The 20,583-nt window shown below is 40.5% G+C and overlaps 1 protein-coding gene and 1 pseudogene across 1 annotated transcript in view; both read left to right on the top strand.

Moving 5' to 3' along the window:
* The window catches only part of RAB7A (RAB7A, member RAS oncogene family), a 95,873-nt gene extending 77,776 nt beyond the window's left edge, over positions 1-18,097 (top strand). The window contains exons 3-6 of the mRNA XM_033087114.1: positions 404-530; positions 9,672-9,890; positions 11,462-11,590; positions 16,626-18,097. Of these exons, the coding sequence (XP_032943005.1) occupies positions 404-530; positions 9,672-9,890; positions 11,462-11,590; positions 16,626-16,721 (571 nt within the window). The 3' untranslated portion in view covers positions 16,722-18,097. The remainder of the gene's footprint in view (positions 1-403; positions 531-9,671; positions 9,891-11,461; positions 11,591-16,625) is intronic.
* LOC117038646 (ATP synthase subunit s, mitochondrial-like) lies at positions 4,368-9,597 on the top strand (annotated as a pseudogene).
* Positions 18,098-20,583: the final 2,486 nt, after the last annotated feature.

Below are 20,583 nucleotides of genomic sequence, written 5' to 3'. Positions count from 1 at the left end.
TTTCTTGGACTAAATAGCAACCACTAAATGGAGAGATACCCAAGGCAGCCGATATATTTTTGGAGTAGTGGAACAGTCTTATTGCTGAAGCTTCTTTCAGAAGGTGAGTATTTGCTGGCGTCCTTCTGGATGGAAAAAAAAAAAGTTCTACCATCTTAGTTTCCTGTACCAAAACTTACAAGCAGTTTTTAACATCTGGCCCACATCTGTACCCTGTATTTTTATCCCAGCAGAAAGTACAATCTCAAATGCGTAATGCTGGTAAGTTTGCTGGCTGCCCTCTGTTGTGAGGGCAGCTCCTTGTTCTTCACAACAGGCAGGTTCCTTCAGAGCTGCAAATGTCAGAATCAGTTTTCACTTCCTTCCTATTTGATTTATATTCATGGTTTTTCTTCAATTTCAGAGTCGGTAAGACATCACTTATGAACCAGTATGTGAACAAGAAATTCAGTAATCAGTACAAAGCTACAATAGGAGCAGACTTTCTGACAAAAGAGGTGATGGTGGATGACAGACTAGTAACAATGCAGGTAAGCACATGTTTGAACTTGGCCAGTCAAGCCTTGCTGGTTCATTCAGTCGTAAACCTCTTTGCATTCCCATGCATTTTCCCTTCCTGTTCTTCAAATCCCACTGTTATATTCATGGATAATTGGCTGCAGGTAGAACTGCTAGATAAAGTGCAAGACAGCAAGTATGTCCCAAATATAGCATGAGACATACTGAAAATTTAACTGGACCTTCTGTTTTTTGTTGTTTGTTTTGTTTTGTTTTTTTGTTTTTTGCTAAATGTGTCAACCTACAGATCCCTGTCTTATGTCTCCAAAATGTCTAATTCATCCCTTAATATCTTTGCCTAGTGCTTTAGGCCAGAAAAAAAACCTGTGTCTCTTCTAGGTTCTTACAGCAGACATTAAAATAGTTTCCCTGTTTTTCTGGCTCCTTTTAATCTATCCTATCTGTAGCCATCAAAGGTGTGTTTCTGTTAAGCCAATCTGGTTTTTTCATGTGTCAGTGTTTAATCTTCCATGGTCTTCCCTTTCAACAGTTAGGATAAAATGTGCATTCCTCTGTATGGCTTTTTGAAAGTTGTCACATTCTAGCTACAAAATATTTTTCATTCTTGCCAGTTCTTCCAAATCATGTGCTGTTCTTACAAACCTGTCTTTGCGCGTGACTCTGCTTCTCGTGAGGCCCCTTTATCTCATATGCACTTATCCTGAAGTCTCCAACTTTTTTTTTGTTGTTTTTTGTTTTTTTTTAAAGCTTTTTTTTTTTTTTTTTTAATTTATTGGGGTGACAATTGTTAGTAAAATTACATAGATTTCAGGTGTACAATTCTGTATCACATCATCTATAAATTACATTGTGTGTTCACCACCCGGAGTCAGTTCTCCTTCCATCACCATATATTTGATCCCCCTTACCCTCATCTCCCACCCCCCACCCCCCTTACCCTCTGGTAACCACTAAACTATTGTCTGTGTCTATGAGGTTTTTTTTTGTTTTTTTTTTTTACTTAGACATTTATCATTTATATCCCTCACACTGTGGACCCCCCTCCCCCCGTCCACTATCTCTCTGACATCGCACCGAGCCATCCCATTTCCACTGTCTCCACTCCCAATGCTGTACTCTGCCTATTGTAAATGTATACATACCTATATATACATATATATATAATATTATAGTTGGCATTCATTATTGTTCTGCTTCAGGTGTACAGTGCAGTGATCAGGCATCTACATCTTCCCTGAGATGGTCTCCCAAATGGGACATGTGTCTATCGGATACCCTACAAAATCTTTACAACATTATTGATCTGAAGTCTCCAACTTTTAATCCAAATGTTGTCTTTTGAAACACCTACCTCTATAGCAGTTGTTTGTGTTTATATTAAAATGACGTCCCTGGATGACTAAGCCTCTAGAGACAAATAAAATTTTTATCCCATTATAGTACTAGCAAGCACCAGACTCACTGAAATGTTTGAATACTACAGGTTACAGATAGAAGTTTTCACATGTGTTGATCTTGAGCTGAGACAACCTCCTGGAGGATGACTCTTCATACTTCCTTGACTCACACATCCAGGACACAACTAATACGGATCTCCCTTCCTCACCTCCCCGCCACATGCACATAGAGACATTCAAAAAATTACTAATGAGGCCAAGCTTGAGAAATTTCCAGATTACAGGAAAGAAGAGGGAACTGAAAGCTAGCAAAAAGCTCAGGGGCTCCTGCCGTGTGATTTGCACATTTATAACCGGGACTGTAGAGTTTTATCAATCATCAGAGAGAAGATATGTGCCTGCACAAGGTGGAGGAGCTAGAACTGAGCATCCCCTTAGACACACATGCACACACATACTTGTCTAGGGCCTTGGAAAGATGTGAAGACGGATCAAATACCTCACCCAAAGGAAGTGGCAAAGCTCGTGTGTGAAGTATAGGCTTGGGGCTTTGCCTCCTAGTTAGAGAATCCCACTATGCCCATGTGTGGATTCTGAGTGTATACTCTGCACATGAGTCTTTGTCTGGAAGAATTTAACATAAATCCCTGTCACTCCTGGCAAAAACAAAGATTAAGACTACTTTATAGGGACACTTACGGGACACTTACAACCCCTGGACAGAATATGAGCTCATAGCCACATGAGGAAATAGTGTACCACAAAAAATGTTCACAATGACCAGAGATTTTTGAAAAAGGAATAGAAACCATAATGAAAAGGGATACTATAAAAATGAGGATATGGAAAACTTAGAACTTTAAGAAGTGAAAAAATAGTCATTGAAATAAACTAAATGAACAGTTGCACTGCAGGTTAAACACAGCTGAAGAAAACAGTAAACTGTAAGAGCTGAACAAATTACCTCAAAGAAAACTCAAAATTGCAGAACACCAAAAAGCAAAATCACAAAAGCAACTAGAGAGAAAAGACAGATTGTTTATACAGGAACAATAGTTAGACGGATGAGTTCTCAGCAGCAACAGAAGGCAGAAGGGAATGGAATACCTTCTGGGTGCTGAGGTAAAGCACCACCTGAAGATTTTACATGTGTACCAACCAGATTAAAAGTTGCTTCCTGTACAAGGAGAAACAGACCTGGGAACCAAGCTCCTGATTTGGAAGTCAGAGCCTAGCCCCTCCTGGGTTGGGGGCATTATACTAAAGCCCCCCACACACACACTACTAAGCTGGGACCCTGGAGTGTTGCACTTCTGGAGTGAGCACCGTCTGAAGAACCACAGGGCACTGAGTGGAGTCTGGAAAGAGTGGGAATGAGCATAGGTTCCTGAGAGGTTGAAGCAAAAGGCTGGCCTTGTGCTTTTGCAGCCAATGTAAAAGACTAGAAATAAATGAAAACCCATCATCTCTGGACAAAGGCACTGTCATCCTAGATCTTGAGGAATCTTCACATATTTTTCAAGGACTTTTAGCAGCTTACGATAAAAGATAATCCAAATAAGAAAACAAGACGAGAACCAGTGGAAATGGTAATTTTAGAATATTTTTTTTATATTTAAAAAAGTAAGACAATCATATATCTTCAGAAAATGAACTAGGTTAATAGAACTTGTATAAATGAAATACAATAACCAGTATTTTTAGCAGCAGGTAAGATACATGAGAAAATGGCTGAAAGGAAGAAAAATAATGGGAAATATTAAAGAGAGGTAAACACAGGATTCAGTGAGAAGGTTGGACCTATTTTTAATCAATCTCAGAAGACAGAATAGATGAAAGATATTTGCCGAGAATTTTCCAGAACTGCTGTGGCACCACTGCACCGATTCAGGAAGCCCAAATTCCGTGAAGGATAAATTAAAAAATCTACCTGAATCATAATGAAATTGAAAAAAGAAAAGACAAATTTGAAAGCAGCCAGAGGAATTTGAAGCCATTGAATGGAGCAATAATGAGGTTTACTCTCAATGGTAACAATGAAAATCAATAGGCAATGTAATGTATTTTCAAACTGTCAGCATAGTATTGTGTCCCTACTGAAAATAATCCTGCAAGAATGAAAGCATACATCCTTAAGTTCAAGTGGCAAAAATTCTAAAGTATGTACTTTAGGCAAAAGGAAAGTGATTTCGTTTGGAAAGGTCTGACATAAGCGAAACTGAGATAAACTGTTTTTTTCTGGCCCCCCCCCCCCCCCACACACACACACACAGACTCTGGTTCAAACCGTTGTTTCTCAGTCTAGTTGTGTATGACACAGCTAGCTCCCTGGCCCATGCTGGTATTATGAGACTTGCGCGAGTGCACACACACACACACCCACACCCACCCCACCCCACCCCACCCCCTGCTGAGGCAGTTGGTTGGCAGTTAGCAGGTCACGCTGGCCGCCAGCTGCTCCAGCTACAGGGAGAGCCGTTGTTCACAATCTTAGCTGTAGAGGATGCAGCTCTCTGACCCATGTGGGAATCGAACCAGCGACCTCCGTGTTAGGAGCATGGTGCTCCAACCACCTGAGCCACCGGGCCGGCCCGAGATTATTATGCATGTATCAATTTTTAGAATTATAATCCTAATATAATCCAAATTAGTATAAGGAAATGAGGATTGGAACTGTGTAATTTAATGTGTAGGGGAGGATTAGTGACTGTTGTGGGTGTATAAAAATTTCTTACATTGTTCTGGAAGAAGCTAGAAATCGATCAATATTAAACATTAGATGGAGTCAAGTATGCATGAAAAATTTAAAGATAACATTATGAAGCCATAGTAATTTAAATGGTGTGATATTGTCACAGACATAAACAGATCGGGGAATAGGACACAGAAACAGGGCACACCAAGGTAGACACTGGATAGAGAGCTGACTTGGAAGAAGACTAGGGGATGGAGGAGTTAACAGTAAACAAGGCTGGACCAGTGGCTTTCCATGTAGGTGAGGAGTAGCCAGAGGGTTCAAGATCTGAATGGCAAAAGTACAAAATGAAAACTTTAAAAATGAAAATAGAGAGTTTTTTTTACCTTCAGCTTTTAAAGTAGAGAAAGTAAAAATCATAAAAAGTTAAAGATTGATAGTAAACCACATTAAATTAAACATCTGAACAACAAGATTCCCAAATAACAAAAACCATAGAACAAGAAAAAAATGTTGATAATGCATAATAGTATCCAGTCAACAGACAACTGGGCAAAGAGTTCAACAGGCAACTCTCAGAAGAAACCTTACCGTCCAGTGACTTGACTTCAGGCAGTAACAAATTCAAAAGGCTGATTGGACAGGCTAGTGCCACCTTAGGCACAGGGGACCCTTGCTCGATCCCTCCCTTTCTCTTTCCCTCCCTCTCCCCTTATGATGCTGTTTGGAAAAATTTTCCAGCGGTTGTGTGACTTAAAGAAACTCCCATGACCATATGACTCCAGATACTTCTGGGGCTGATTAAATCGTGTTTAATAAAATGGATTATGAAAAAATGGATTATGAACACATCAGCGTTGTTACCCTCAACAGGGCAGCATCTGAGTGGCTGCTGTACTGTGGGGCCATGGTGCGCTGCCATGGCCAGGAGAGATAGCAGAAGGACTACAGCAACCCCCCAACTGGCCCTCTGGAAAAATACAAGATTAAGGCGGTTGATGCCACCGACTCTTGTCATGAGCATTAGATTTGGTCACATGGAGGGCCTACAGCATGTTGAAAAGCTAAAGCTATGCAAGTATCATTATATCAAGGATGACTATTTAGAGAGACTTGGCAAAATTGAAACTTGACCAAAAAGCCTGTTGGAAATAATGTCTGTGGGAATATCACAGACAAAGGCATCATCTGCATCACTTAAGAAACCTTAAGTATTTGTTAAGTGATCTTCCTGGAATAAGAGAAAATGAACTTTGTCCGAGCCTTTAAGATAGCACTCTCGTCTCTGGAACTAAAACTAGACTTAAAAAGTAAAATAAAATTCAGTAAGTATCTTATTTCAGTATATCTTATCATTTGAATTGTTGATCCTAAATAGCAACAAATATTATTTATCATTGATGATTAAATATCATTTTAGAGTCATGTAGAAAATAAAGATGCAGATATGGCTCACTAAAGTTACTGAAATGTACAACACAGATATTCTTTATTGTATTTTAACAGTAATTTGTTATATTTTAAAGTTATTGAAGCATGTTACTACTATAAATGTACAATTATGGGGGTAAAAAGGCTGACTAAATCAAGTTTTGGCTAGAATATAGGGAGTAGAATATTCTCAAGCTGGTGGTGGGAATGCATTAGTGTAGCCTTTTTAGAGAGACTACCATTTTGCTCTCCATTGTTAAGCATGTGCAGTCTAGCAATTCTGTGTACAGGTATATAGCCTAGAGAAACAGGTATGTAGCCTAGGGAAACTTACCGCTGGGCACAAGAAGAGAAGTGTACTAAGAATGCTCATTGCAGCCTTGTGTATAATAACAAAAAACTGCAAAATAAGTCCGATGACCAGGGATTAAAGTGCAGTATATTAAGGCAATGGAATACTATATAGTGGTTAACTTTGGGAAAAGAAAAAAGCAAGTTGCAAAAAGATGTACAGGATCATACTATTTATGTAAGACAAATCTTCAGGAACTATTTACTTCTGGGGAGGAAGGAAAGGGAATGCTATGAAGAAGGATTAACAGTTTCTTTTTTTTAAATGACGTTAAAATGGCAGTGTTAGCATTTGTTACTTTAGAGTACTAGGTGTATTTTGAATGTAGAAAATAAAATATTTTAATTAAAATATTTAAAATTTTAAAAGATCACAGTCAGCCATAGAACTGTTCTTTCCTAAGTTTGAAGTTAAATTAATTTTGGAAACTTGATAATAATAACCCCCAAGTATATGATTGTTCTTTTTAATTCCTTACTTTGCCTTCCGTCTCTGTGTATCTGAGACCTAGTTACCCATTTTGTTCCACCCAAGAATTCTTACATAGGTCTCCTCATGGGATTCTATCCTAAAAAAGCAATCGGATACAGGAAAGGCTCTGGATGTTAATGTTTATTATTGAGTTATTTACAATTATGGAAAATTGGCGGCAATATTTTTGTAAAAAACAGGAATGAAGTTGTTCACTGAGTTTATTTTCTGAGTTTGTTGAGCAACAATAAAGATACAAGCTATTGCTGGGATGTATGTTGCGGTGTTTTGAAGGGCAGAGAGGAGTGATAGGAGAGAGCGTGGAGTGATGTGTGGCACAAGATTTCAGCTACATTAAACCCTACAATGTGAGGACCTAGAATAAGACATGAGCTAGTGAAGATGGTCTCTGGGAAGATGTCAAGTATTTGAGTTTTGCTTGTTTTGTTTGCTTTTGCTTATCCAAATTACATAGTAACAATGTTATTTCTCTAATGAAAGATATTTTCTTAAATTTGTCCAAGCCCAGATTTAAATTTTTCTTTTCTACTTTTTCTTTATAGGAGTAATTGTCTCTTTCTACTTTACTTATTGTATGACCACGTTCTTTATTTCCCCTCCACCTCGGTCCCCCTTTATGGGAAAAGGCTCACTTTTTCCATTCCAAGAGATACACATTCAGTGTGGAACAATGAAAAACCAGAAAACCACAAAGGCAAACATCACCAGCAGTCCCTCTACTGGTTATCTACTATCAATAGAGATCCTATTTTGCCAAATAGATGTACTTTGCTTATTATATTTGGAGTAGGCAGCATTTATTTCCCTATTCTGCTGAGAGGCAGGTAGAATAATTCGATTTGAGTTTGCCTTTATTGCCCTTTATCCTTATTATCAAAGCCATCATCATGTTCTTCTCATTCTGTTTGAGTGGCTACTTCCTTTGCCCAGTGGTTTGAGCACTCGTATGCCACGTGCAGACATTCATGACAGCCTCCTAACTCCATTCCTGCAATCAGGGCCAACCTCCACAGCCGATAGGACATGTCCTATTTTAGAAAAGGTCTTCCTAGAGTGAGTCGTGTGTGTATGAGTTGGAGTTGCCTGAGAATGGAGTGGGCTGCCAAGATCAGGCTCCCTGCTACCAGAGGTGTGGCCGAGAGTCCAGTCGACCACATTGTCATGTACTACTGATTGTGGAGGGCCGCATGCATCAGAAGAAAAGGCTGATGTGTGCTTCTCAGAGCTGCCCTCATAGGAGCAACCCTTGGGCTCCTGGGAATTACTATTAGACCAGAAAGCTGAGGTGTGCTGTCTGCCCAGGACTAATACTGCTTGCCCCGCTAGCCCCTTCCAACATGCCATCCATTCACCTGGGATATTTTTTGGCTGATCTGTGAGTGAGAGCTCAGCCTGTGTTGTCATGTTTTTTTATTGAAGCATCTCTAAGGGGTTTTAGTGCTGCCATTTCCAGCCTTCTAGATAGTATTTAAGTACTGGCTCTGCTCCTGTTTTGCCACTGTGTCATTTGAGCCTGTTCCCAAGAATAAACCAGCTGTCTGGAATTGGATATTTTGTTTTAGGACTCCTTCTGAAGAACATATTGGGAGGTATTGTGTTTAGAATATCATAAACTTTGTTTACCTTGGAAAGATCCCGTAATACTGTCCTGTCCTACTTTTTTGCCTTTGTGCATATTTACTTATTCTAACCAAGCATCATACCCTCATTTTATGTAATGAAGCTCATCCTACCTGAACTGGGAGCTTAGTCTGTGGCCTGGGTGCAGTTGACATGTGCCCCAAGTGTTTTGAATAACAGGGAGACAGGACTGATTACCTGAGAGGCCTTCACAGAAGAACTTGACTGTCCTGCAAAATCTGGTTCTGGATATAAAACTCTAGTGACCCAGTCCATACTCCATTTTGGTCCGAACCCTGGGCTTCTGGGAGAATTGGCTGGTGTTTTGGACATAAAGTTGGAATTTATTTAGGTGATGAGAATGGTCCAAGTTCTCATATTCTGAAGCTAAGTGGTTTTCCTGAACACAGACAGTAGATCCATCAGTTGCAGACTCCTGTCAGCTGGAAATACCTGCATGCTCTTTCAGGCTCTCTCTTAACCCAGGTGCCTTGCTTGGGGCTGTGTGACATTCCTCAGAACACTAGTCATCTCTCCAGGCTGCCCAGGGTGGCTTTGTTAGGGACCTGGAGCAGTGAGGAAATGCAACCTAGCATGGCAATGACTGGTGTGAAGTGCTTTGAGCTGGTCACTAGTATCTGTGTTCTTTTGATTAAAAGCTGACTTTCATCTATGCTCTACAATGTTCTCTGTCTTTTCCTGTCTCTCTCTGTCAGGACTTTTTCTTTTGTTTTTTAATTGAGGTATACTATAAATAAAACACTGATTTTTTTTTTTTATGTAAACTGAAAAATTTTCAGGTGAAATGCATAGGTTTATATATACAATTCAGTGAGTAATCACCCCCAGAAAGTTCCCAGAGTACATAAATGTTAAGTTTATAGTGTAAATTTTACATAAATATCTACCATTGTGACCACCACATGGGTCAAATTAAAAAATTTTTCTAGCACCCCCAAGTTCAAACTCAATGTCACTCCTCATAGACACTCACACTCACTTGTGCGTTATTGTCAGGGCTGTTTTGTATATGGTGGTGTTGAAATCTGTTTCCTGAATTCTGAATTCGCTTGTCTCTGGTAGCCCTGTAATCATCCCTTTTCCTCCGGCATCCTGCCACTCCTGGTCCTTTGACCCCAAGGAATAAATGTTTTGTCTCTCACAGATCTGGGACACTGCAGGACAGGAACGATTCCAGTCTCTTGGTGTAGCCTTCTACAGAGGCGCAGACTGCTGCGTTCTGGTATTTGACGTGACTGCCCCCAACACGTTCAAAACCCTTGATAGTTGGAGAGATGAGTTTCTCATCCAGGCCAGTCCTCGGGATCCTGAAAACTTTCCCTTCGTGGTGTTAGGAAACAAGATTGACCTTGAAAACAGACAAGTAAGTGCTAAAGGACGGTGGGAATCATAAATGTGGAGGCTTATGAACCTAACCTCGTGTAGGTTATGGCTATTGAATCATAGTAATGGCCTTGTTTTAAAAGTGACAGCTAAGTTTGGGGTCACAAGTGCTGTTTTTAGCTTTGATTGGTATAAAGCCACATGCCTCAAGGACCAATATCCAGTATGTCTTGTGAGCCCATGGTGGGGGAAGGAGAAGGGATAACTAACAAGTTACCTGCCCGGCCCTTGGAGTGGGGCTTTGCTCTCTAACCTGGTAAAGGCATACCATCGTGGCTTCCCCTGTGGCAAAACAAGGACAGTGAAGTCTGCAGTGGTGTTCCCTTTGAAGTCATGCCAGCAAAGCAACAAGTCTGCTCCGTGGAGCTGCCTGTACTGGTCACTCCTCTTGGTCCATCCCAGTGAAATAATTTGACTTGAGGATATGTGGTATTCTGCATTTGATCTTTTGGATTTAAAGGCAGAATTGAATTCAAAACTTGGCTCATGCACTCTTAATTTGGGAATATTGTTTAGAATCTGAGTCTTCACTCATATAACAAGAACACTCTGGGATCAGATAACAATGCACGTGAAAGCTTTGGCATCCGGGAGGAGCTTGGGAAATGGTGACTTTCTAGTGGTCCCATTGCTATTTTTTTTGTCCTACTAGAGACACCTGTTTCTAAGGTGCCACGTAAATTTGAAGGGTTCTGTGCTGAACCCGGAATAGCTCTAGAAGGTGCATGTGGGAGTGTGAACGACCTTCAGGCCAGCTGCCTTTGAGGACCAGTGCCCAGAAGATTTGGTTTAAATCCCCATGCTGCCCCCAGCTGGATGTCACTTTGGGCCATTGCCTTTGCCCTCTGATCTTGAGTTGCCTTTCTACACTTGAAAAGAAGGAATTAGATTTTGTTGTTCTCAAGTACTCTCCCAGTGCCTCAAGGACCTGCCTGGATCTTCATGGGTGTAGAAGATTGCTTTGAGCTTTGAGTAAAATTGTTCTGGTTTACTCTCAAAAAGCATTCCTCTTGGGAACACAGACTCTCTTTTTCTCCAGTTCCTAAAGGACTGAAAATGGGCTGGGGTGGGGGAAGGAATTAGGATATGAGAGGCAAGAGTGGTGTGGAGAGCTGCAGAATTCTGTGGCACTTGGGTGTGTGGCACAGGTGATGTAAAATGAGCAGTAGTGGGGGAGGAACTGCAATCCTTAAGATCAAGCTGTCAAGCATTTCCTGTGCTGGGACCTCTGAAGTCTCAGCAGAGACGATTCATTTCTTCCTGGGTGGGCTTCTTATTCCCTTCACAAGTTGCTTTTATGTATTAGCTGAGTCTAAAGCTGTGGGATGTAGACAGAGAATGGGCTTTGGGTTTGATTCCTAGCTATATTATACGTAACTAGCAGGGTGACCTTGGACAGGTCTGTAGGTCTCTCTCCCTCCCCACCCACCTTCATTCCTGAAATCTGCTAACTCAACTGTAGACTAGGGACAATGATCCTTTCTGGGAAGTGTTGAGTCAGTGCTAACTGCTTCTATTATAAGCACACATGCACCCTGCTTCCTCTTCCAGGTGGCCACGAAGCGAGCACAGGCCTGGTGCTACAGCAAAAACAACATTCCCTACTTCGAGACCAGTGCCAAGGAGGCCATCAATGTGGAGCAGGCGTTCCAGACGATTGCACGGAATGCACTTAAACAGGTGGGTCTCTAGCAGCTGTCTGGCTCCCTCTGGTGATTGACCATTGACCCAGCCTCTGCCTGGCTTACTTGTTCTTAATCTTGTTTCTTAGCTGACTCTTTTCTGTGTAGCCAGAAAATCTTGTATGTTTGTCTGGGAAGGTAATTACATATTTTGCTAAAGCTTCTAAAAATTCTACTTGTTTGCGAATAACCTACATGAAGCAGGGGCAGTGACGAATTTAGCTGAGGCTACCCTTGTTTGACTGGGCATATTCTTACTCTCTTGGCATGCTATTAGGAAATCAGGAAACTAGTAGGAGGCCCCTGGTCACATTGCTCCTGTTTATGGAGGGGATAAACTCAAATTCGAATCCTACTTCTGCTAGCCATCATTAGATCTAGTTTTTTTAATCATATATGAGCTTCCATCCCCTTATCTGTAAAATGAGAATACTGACTTTGCACGGTGGTTGTGCAGATTAAATGAGACACTTGTTTTCATAAGTGGCTATATTTGACCACCAGAAATGTTAACTAGCTCAGGAATTACATTCCTTGAATAAAATTTTCCTGTATTTTCTTTCTTGTGTTGTTTACTTAACTGTTCACAGAAAAAAAGGTACTTGTTGGCATGTGGGAGTTGGAGGTATTTTTGATTTAGCAGTTCTGTTAGGGCCAGTTAGTTAAGGCAAGTCATGAGACATTATCAGTGGTCTGTGGTAGTCAGATACGGGAATGGGTGTCAGAGGTGAAATGCACGTCAGGGATGCAGATGCAGAGGACATTTGTGGGGGCACATAGAGGTTGTAAAGGGCCAGGTGGGTTCTGTTCGCTCCAGATGGCAGTGTCTATATAGAAGGCAGCAGTTCTCAGCAGGGCAGGGCATCTGGACCTGTGGGCAGGGAAATATTTGGAATGGGTTGTTCCAAGGACTGGGGGCTGCACTGAGTGTTCCATAATGAAAAGTGACAGCCCTACCCAGTGAAGAATTGGTCCACCCAAAATGCCAGGAGAGCCCCCACTGAGAAACACTGATACAGTGGGAAGGAACTGACAAGGATGCAGATATAAGGCCTTTTGTCTCCCTCTTTCCCCCTACCTTTAACCCACCCTCTCGCCTAGATTAATAACCTAGTGTGTTTTTCCTAATGTTCACATAATTGCATGCAAATCTAAATACATATGGGAAGTTGTTTTCCACCAATTCCCTGCCATCACTGTTGGAGTTTTTCTTTCCAAATGTAGCTGTCCCTATAGCCTTATAATGCTTTTATTTCTACAAGCTAGCCTCCCAGGAGTAAGATTGTTAGATTGAAAGATATGTGTATTTTTTTCCCAAAGAAGGAATTTTTTTTTTTTAAAGGTTTTGAAAGGTATGTGTATTTTTAAGAGATAGTGCCAGATCGTTTTCCGCAAGGGCAGTAACACTTCAGTTCCCACCAGCAATGCAGGTCTTTTTTTCTCTTACCTCCCTAACAGTAAATGGTAGGCATCATCTGTAACTCTGCTGACACTGTCAATCTTTGGGTTTTCCCTACTGCAGATAACTAGTATATAAGCACTTGCCTGGGCACCTGTCAGTTCTCATGAGCTTTTTGTGAATGGAAATTAACTTCACCTGTATTGCAAGTGATTTTTCCAACTCTGCTATCTGGATGGATGGATGGATGGATGGATGGCTGGATGGATGGATGGATGGATAGATAGATTAGATTAGATGGATTAGATTAGATAGATTAGATTAGATAGATAGATATTCTTTGGCTGTAGGAAAAAAGTAATTTTTTAGTCGGGTATGTCATTTTCAATTTCTGGGTTTCCTGTGTCTAGATTACATGTTGTCTAATTCAGTTGGAATTTATTTTGGCTTACGGCCGGAAATAGGGATTCACCTTTTTTGTTCAAAAGGATAACCAGTTGTTTGAGATATTAGCTATTTGTTAAATAAACCATTTACCCCACTGGGTTGAAACAGTACCTTTGTTATATTACATGTTTGTGTGTGTTGGGATCTATGTCTGGTCTCCCTTATTTGTTCTGGCGACTCACGAATGCCCTGCCTGGGTCATCTTGATTTTACTGCCTTTATCATATGATCTGACTTCTGATAAGTCAAATCTCCCTCTCCCCTCACTAGTCCTGTTCATATAAATATATATATTGTTTTTTATTTTTCCTTATTCTTTTTTTTCAATTGGCTATTTTTTAATTGGTGTGTTTTCCATTTAGACTTAAGACCTAGAGATTTTATTTTAGTCCCACCTTATTTCTTGCTCACCCTCCCCTAAAATAAAACCTTGAGATTCTGATTGGAATTGCATTATAGTTATTGTATTACTATCCTCTGGGTGCCATAAAAGACCACAGACGGGGGTGGCTTAAACACAGAAGTTTATTTTCTCTCTGTTCTGGAGGCCAGAAGTCCATAATCAGGGTGCCAGCAAATTCATTTTTCCTTCCTCACTTGTATACTGCTGCCTTCTTCCTGTGCCCTCACGTGGCCTTTCCTCTGTGGGAACGTGCAGATGTGGGGAAAGAGGAAAGAAAGAGAAAACCTGCTAGCTCTCTAGTCTTAAAAGGACATACTAAAGCTATCAGATCAGGGCCCAACTCTTATGACCTCATTTTAACCTTAATTACTTTCTTAATCCAAATATCAATCACACTGGCAGTTGGAATTTCAACATACAAATTTTGGAGGGATACAAACATTCAGTCCATAATAGCTATTATTTTAGGCCTTCTGTTACATCCTTCAGTAAGATTTTATAATTTTTCAGATTCTTTGCCTTTCGTATTAAATGTATTCCTAGGTGCGGGTGGGAATGTAAAATGGTGCAGCCACTTTGGAAAACAGGCAGTTCCTCATAAAGTTAAACATAAGAATTACCGTAAGACCCAACAATTTTTCTGAGTATATACCCAAGAGAAATGAAAATATGTTTACACAGAACTTTTATATGAATGAATAGCCAAGAAGTAGAAACAACCCAAACAAACATCCATCAAATGAAATGTCCAAAATAGGCAAATCTATTAAAATAGGCAAATGTCCAAAATAGGCAAAACAGAGAATAGATAAGTGTTTACTAAGGACTGGGGGAAGCTAATTTTTTTAAGTATGTATTCCTAGAGGTTTTTACCCTTTTAAAAGAATAATTTTTTTTCAATTACAGTTGACTTTCAGTATTATTTTATATTAGTTTAAGGTATGCAGCATACTGGTTGGACATTTATATAATTTATGTATCCCCCCAATTAGTCAGGTACCCACATGGCACTATACATAGTTGCAGCATTATTAACTATAGTCCCTATGCTATACTTTACATCCCCATGACTATTTTATAACTACCAATTTGTATTTCTTAATCCCTCCACCTTTTTCACCCAGCTCCCCAACCCCTCTCCCCTCTGGCAACCATTACAGTGTTTCTGTATCTGTATGAGTCAGTTTCTGTTTTGTTCTTTTATTTTGTTTTTTAGATTCTACATATTAGTGAGATCACATGCATTTGTCTGATTTATTTCACTTAGCATAATACCCTCTTAAGTCCATCCATGTTTTCACAGAGGTCTTCACTTTTATATATAGCTATTGTGGATGGAATAATTTCTCCTAGAGAACTTTTTTTTTTAGTTTCATGTGTACAAAACACTGTAATAGTTAGACAGTTATCATTTATACCCCTCACAAAGTGATAACCCCTCTCCCCCAATCTTCTACCCCTCTGACATCGCACACAGCCATGACATTTCTACTGTCTCTATTCCTTATGCTGTACTACACTTCTTGTGAATATATATATGTATATATATATATATATACACACACATACATATGCATATACATATATATACACACATATATCTGTGTGTGTGTGTGTGTGTGTATAATTATAGTTGACATTCATTATTATTCAGCTTCAGGTGTACAGTGCAATGATCAGGCATCTGCAGCATCCCTGAGCTGTTCTCCCTAATTCCTAGAGAACTTTTAATGAATAGAAACATTCCCTGCTTTATCTCCAAATCTTAGAACAGTTCCTGGCACATGGGTACTCAGTGTTTAAATGACAAATTATTTTCCTACACCAGGAAGTAGAAACCTCCTCACTGGGAAAATGTTAATTCAACAAAAGTCCCACTAAACTGACCACAGTCCATCTCCTGTGATCTCTCACCACAGATGATGATAAAATTCATCCACAACTGGTTTCTAAGCATGCAGCATTTGGAGACAAAACTCTCCTAAACCTTTGGATGAAAAAGAAAATAGACCCTAAATCCAGAAAAATTAGTGGCATATAGGGAAATTGAGGACTGTTTTGGGACTGAGAGACAGCTAGCACTCCTTTTCATCACTGTTTGCCTTGTGGAAATGCTAAGAGTTTCCAAAAATCTAGGTCATGTAAAGTATAACTTCTTTTTAAGTGTTGGTGACTATATGGACCATACTGAAAGCATCTGTGAGGTAGCTATGGTCCTCAGGCCACCAGATTGTGGTCTGATTTATTTATTTACTTATTTCTTATTGATTGGTTGGTTGATTGGAGAATATTGGGGAACAGTGTATCAGCTCCAAGTCAAGTTGTTGTTTTTAGTCTAGTTGTGGAGGGCACAGCTCAGCTCCAAGTCAAGCCGTTGTTTTCCATCTAGTTGCGGAGGACGCAGCCCACTGGCCCATGTGGGAATCGAACCGGCAACCTTGGTGTTGAGCACTGAGCTCTAACCAACTGAGCCAACCGGCCGCCCCTGTGATCTGATCTAGAGAATGAGTCAGCTTCTGTCCTGACTGCTCAGTGTCAGTTGCTACTATTCCTGCTTAACTTCTCTCTGCACACTGTCCTGGAATTATTACAAAACCTGTCCTCTTCTTGCTTGGTCATTGAGGGTTGAGTGCCTTCTGCAAGAGCCCTTCCTTCACTACTAGGTCTGTCCCTGCTCCCTACCCATTGTGCCCAGGTGGAAGTGTGCTACTAAGGGACAGACCTGAACACAGGAATTCCCCTGTGCCCTGAGTGACAAACCTTTCTCTCTCTCTCCCTGCCCAGGAAACGGAGGTGGAGCTGTACAATGAATTTCCTGAACCCATCAAACTGGATAAGAATGACCGGGCCAAGGCCTCAGCAGAAAGCTGCAGTTGCTGAATGAGCAGTGAGAGCAGAGCACAGAGTCCTTCACAAACCAAGAATACACTTAGGCCTTCCAACACAAACCCCCTCTCCTCTTCTAAAAAAACATAATGTGATTTCTCTGGATCCAGTTGCCAAAAGAAATCCCACCAAATACACTCACCCCCCCCCCCATACCACATACACACACACACACACACCTACACACCTACACACCTGACACAAGCCCAGGCAGACTCCAGCCCAAGCCTGGGATGGCCCCATCAGGGTCTCCCCACCCACCACATCAGCCGTTGTATGGCCGCAGGATGGGCCAGCTGTAGACATCATTCTGGCATAGAGTTGGCATCCGAAGCTTATTCTTTTTATCCACCAGGGAGAGAGAACTGTTTACAGTTAATCTGTGTCTAATTAGTTATCTGATTTTTTTTTTAACGGTCTTGTGGTCTTTTTACCCCATCCCCACCCCCCCTCCTGTGAAGGCTACCACTTGGGAAGGCTGGTGCCCCATGCTTCATTACAGGCTCACACCCAGTCTGATCAAGCTGAGTTTTGTATGTATCTGTTAATGCTTGTTACTTTTAACTAATCAGATCTTTTTACAGTATCCATTTATTATGTAATGCTTCTTAGAAAAGAATCTTATAGTACATGTTAATATATGCAACCAATTAAAAATGTATAAATTAGTGTAAGAAATTCTTGGATTATGTGTTTAAGTCCTGTAATGCAGGAGTGTAAGATGGAGGGTTGAACCCTGTCTGGATTGCAGAGTGTTAGCAACTCAGAATTCAGAAATCCAGCTAGAGGCAGTATTCTGTACAGTAGACACAAGAATTATGTACGCCTTTTATCAAAGACTTAAGAGCCAAAAAGCCTTTCATCTCTCCAGGGGGAAAACTGTCTAGTTTCCTTCTGTATCTAAATTTTCCAAAAGGTTGATTTGCATAATGCAGTGGCGTGTGCAGTAGATAAATGGCTGTTAAAAATTCTCATTCTCCACCCCCTTTTTTTTCCTGCTCCACACTTTGAAACTCCCCTATTAGATCAGCATCCTACTTATAAGAGGAAAAGGAATATCCTAACAGATCTGTCCTAGTGATTTTACCTTTGTTCTAGAAGGCACTCCTTTCAGGGTTGTGGTATCCTTAGGTTAGCAAACCTTCTCCTTTTCTCCACTGACTCCCCAATATTGCCCATTATTAATTAACCTGTTTCTTTGGGGTGGAATCCTGGAAGTTCTGCCCCCTCTCTAGGATCTTCTCCTGCATTATAGCTTGCTTAACAGAGCACTTCCCCCTTTTCCAAAGGTCTACATTCTAGGGTGTAGGCCAAGTTCTTCTGTAAAGAATGAACGTGATGCCAATAAAATGTAACGAGAGCAAAGATCATCTGCCTTTGCCCTGTCGTTTTTCCTTCTTCCATACCACTGGCTCAGTAGACACCATGTTAGCTAATCATAACCATGCTTTATCAAGCAAAACAGCCCTCCATAACTGAGCATGTGGTGGTGCTTTGAGGCAGAAAGCCTCAAATCCAGCCCTGCGTTACCTATTCCTAGTTTGTTTTGTTTTTTGTTTTTAATTACAGTATTGAAGGGATGGGGACCCTGAGTGGAGAACACATCGGCCCTTTAGAGGAGCAACCACAAATTGCTGGTGACCTATGGACCACCCACAGCCTATGAGTGTAACTTAGCCTTTGTGTTGTTTTTTTGTTTGTTTGTTTTTTTATTGGCCTAGTTGCTGGTACTCAGATATTACATAATTCTGGATTTCTGATTTTCACAGGAGAGGAAGATTTGGCAGCAGGGGCCCTTTATTCCAGCATATTTAACCCACCAACTGGAACTGAATAGATGCCACCTAGAACCAATTTTATAAAATAGTAGTGTTTCAGTCAGTGTGTTGGGTATGGGTTTTGCAGAAGTGCCCTGTTGACTTAGTTCTTCGATTCTACTTTGCCATGCTTTCCTGCATTTCCACTTGTAAGGCTCCTCAGTTGGTTTCTTTTCTTGTGCCTGCTCTTGGCTCATACTTCATGCATTAAAAAATAGCATTCTTAGACACTCATCACTACAGTTCTACCATGGCTAGTGGTGTATGGCTTTAATCTTCTCTGGTCCCACTTCCTGAGCTGGGTCTAATTGGTGTTGTGTTTGGCTTCTAGAGAGGCAGAGTCCTCAGTGACTGAGCCCAGTGACTGAGGGGCCCAGTGACTGAGCCATGGTTTATGGACCCTGTGTGATGCTCACCTCTACAAACCTGGCTACTGTTCCTCTCTGATCATGTTTCTCTTGTCTTAGTCTTGACCACGACATGGAAATGGACCTTCACCTCTTGATTTCAACCATCATCCTAAAACTTAGGATCTTCCTGACGTTAACCTGTATCTTGAGATAAGCTTGAATGTAACCTTATAAGTGGCCCTGATCCCAGTCATAGCTCACCCTAATTTTAAACTTGATCTTAAACTGACCTTGACTCTGATCCTAAACATAGCCCCTTTGAAATGACCTTAAATCTGATCTTAACCATAATTCTGACTTTCAAGTTAACATTGAACCCTACTTTGACAAACTTACTCTCCAACCTGAGACTAACCAGTCTAATATCCCATCAGCCCAGGGTCTGGCTGATCTTGATTTCATTGTGTATATGTAAATTGTATACATACACACTATGTTCATCTAAATTTGGTTTATCCACAGTAAGAAAGAATGGCTCGGACTGAACTCTGCACTAATACAGTATCTTTTTCCATATTCTTCTTAGTTTCAACATAAGCATGAGCTTTTGAGAGAAACAAGTCCATTTGCTTCAACAAGCAGTAAGGATTTTTTTTCAGTAATGCTCCTTAGGTTAATTTGAATTTGCCTTACCTCCCAGTAAGAATGTGAATTGAGATGAATGTGTGTTGCTGTGTTAACATTCATCTCAGTTTGCTCTAACAATAAGTTACTTTTGAGAAGAATGAAAATGGCTTTGTTGCACTAATCCAAATTCATTTCAGTAGTACTCCTTAGTTTCATCCCTACTCTGTCTCACACTATGAATGTGAAATACAATACTGTGCTTACTTTCATCTCACATTACTCTAACAAGCTATGAGGAATCCAGGACAGAGTTTGTTGCACTAACAGGAAGAGTTCTTAATCCAAACTCCTATTCAGATTGATCCTAATTTTTCTTACCTCAGTAAGAATATGTCTTTGAGATTAATGTGTTGTGTTACTCATGTTTATGTTACTTAACACTAACCAGCTGTAAGATTTTACCTTTGAGAAGAATGTCTGAGACTGAGCTTGTTTGCATTAATACTGAAGCTTTCCAATAGCACTAATTAGATTCATGCCGATTTACCCTACTCACAGTAAGAATGCTATAGAGATGAATGTATGTAGCACTGTTTATGGCCATTTCAGTGTACACTAACATGCAATTAGGAATTACATTAATTGAATGATTGAGACTGAGCTTAACACTAATTAGACTCATCTTAATTGCTTCAAACTCGAAATAAGATCTTACTGTTGAGGTGAGTGTATCTTGCTGAGTTTATGTTTCTCTCATTTCACTAATCGTAACCCAGACCTTGATGCTCAGCCAGATACACTCTAAAGACCCATGATTTTGCCCCCAGTCTGACCTTGAACATGGAACTTTACTTTGATGATCAGCTTCTTAACTTCATCATGATCCTTCTTCCTGGACTTCACATTGACTTTGACACTTCCTGGCCTTGAAATGACCTTAAAACTCATTCTGACCTTGTCTGACTTTGAACTTGACCCTGAAATGACCTTCTTCCTGATTCTGACCATGTCTCACCCTAATTTTAAGTTGACCTTGTACTTTACCTCAAACTGGACCTTTAC

The sequence above is a fragment of the Rhinolophus ferrumequinum genome, chromosome 19, assembly GCF_004115265.2.
Source record: "Rhinolophus ferrumequinum isolate MPI-CBG mRhiFer1 chromosome 19, mRhiFer1_v1.p, whole genome shotgun sequence".
NCBI lineage: Eukaryota > Metazoa > Chordata > Mammalia > Chiroptera > Rhinolophidae > Rhinolophus > Rhinolophus ferrumequinum.
Note: the sequence above shows the minus strand (reverse complement) of the source record. Positions and strands in the feature narration are given on the sequence as shown.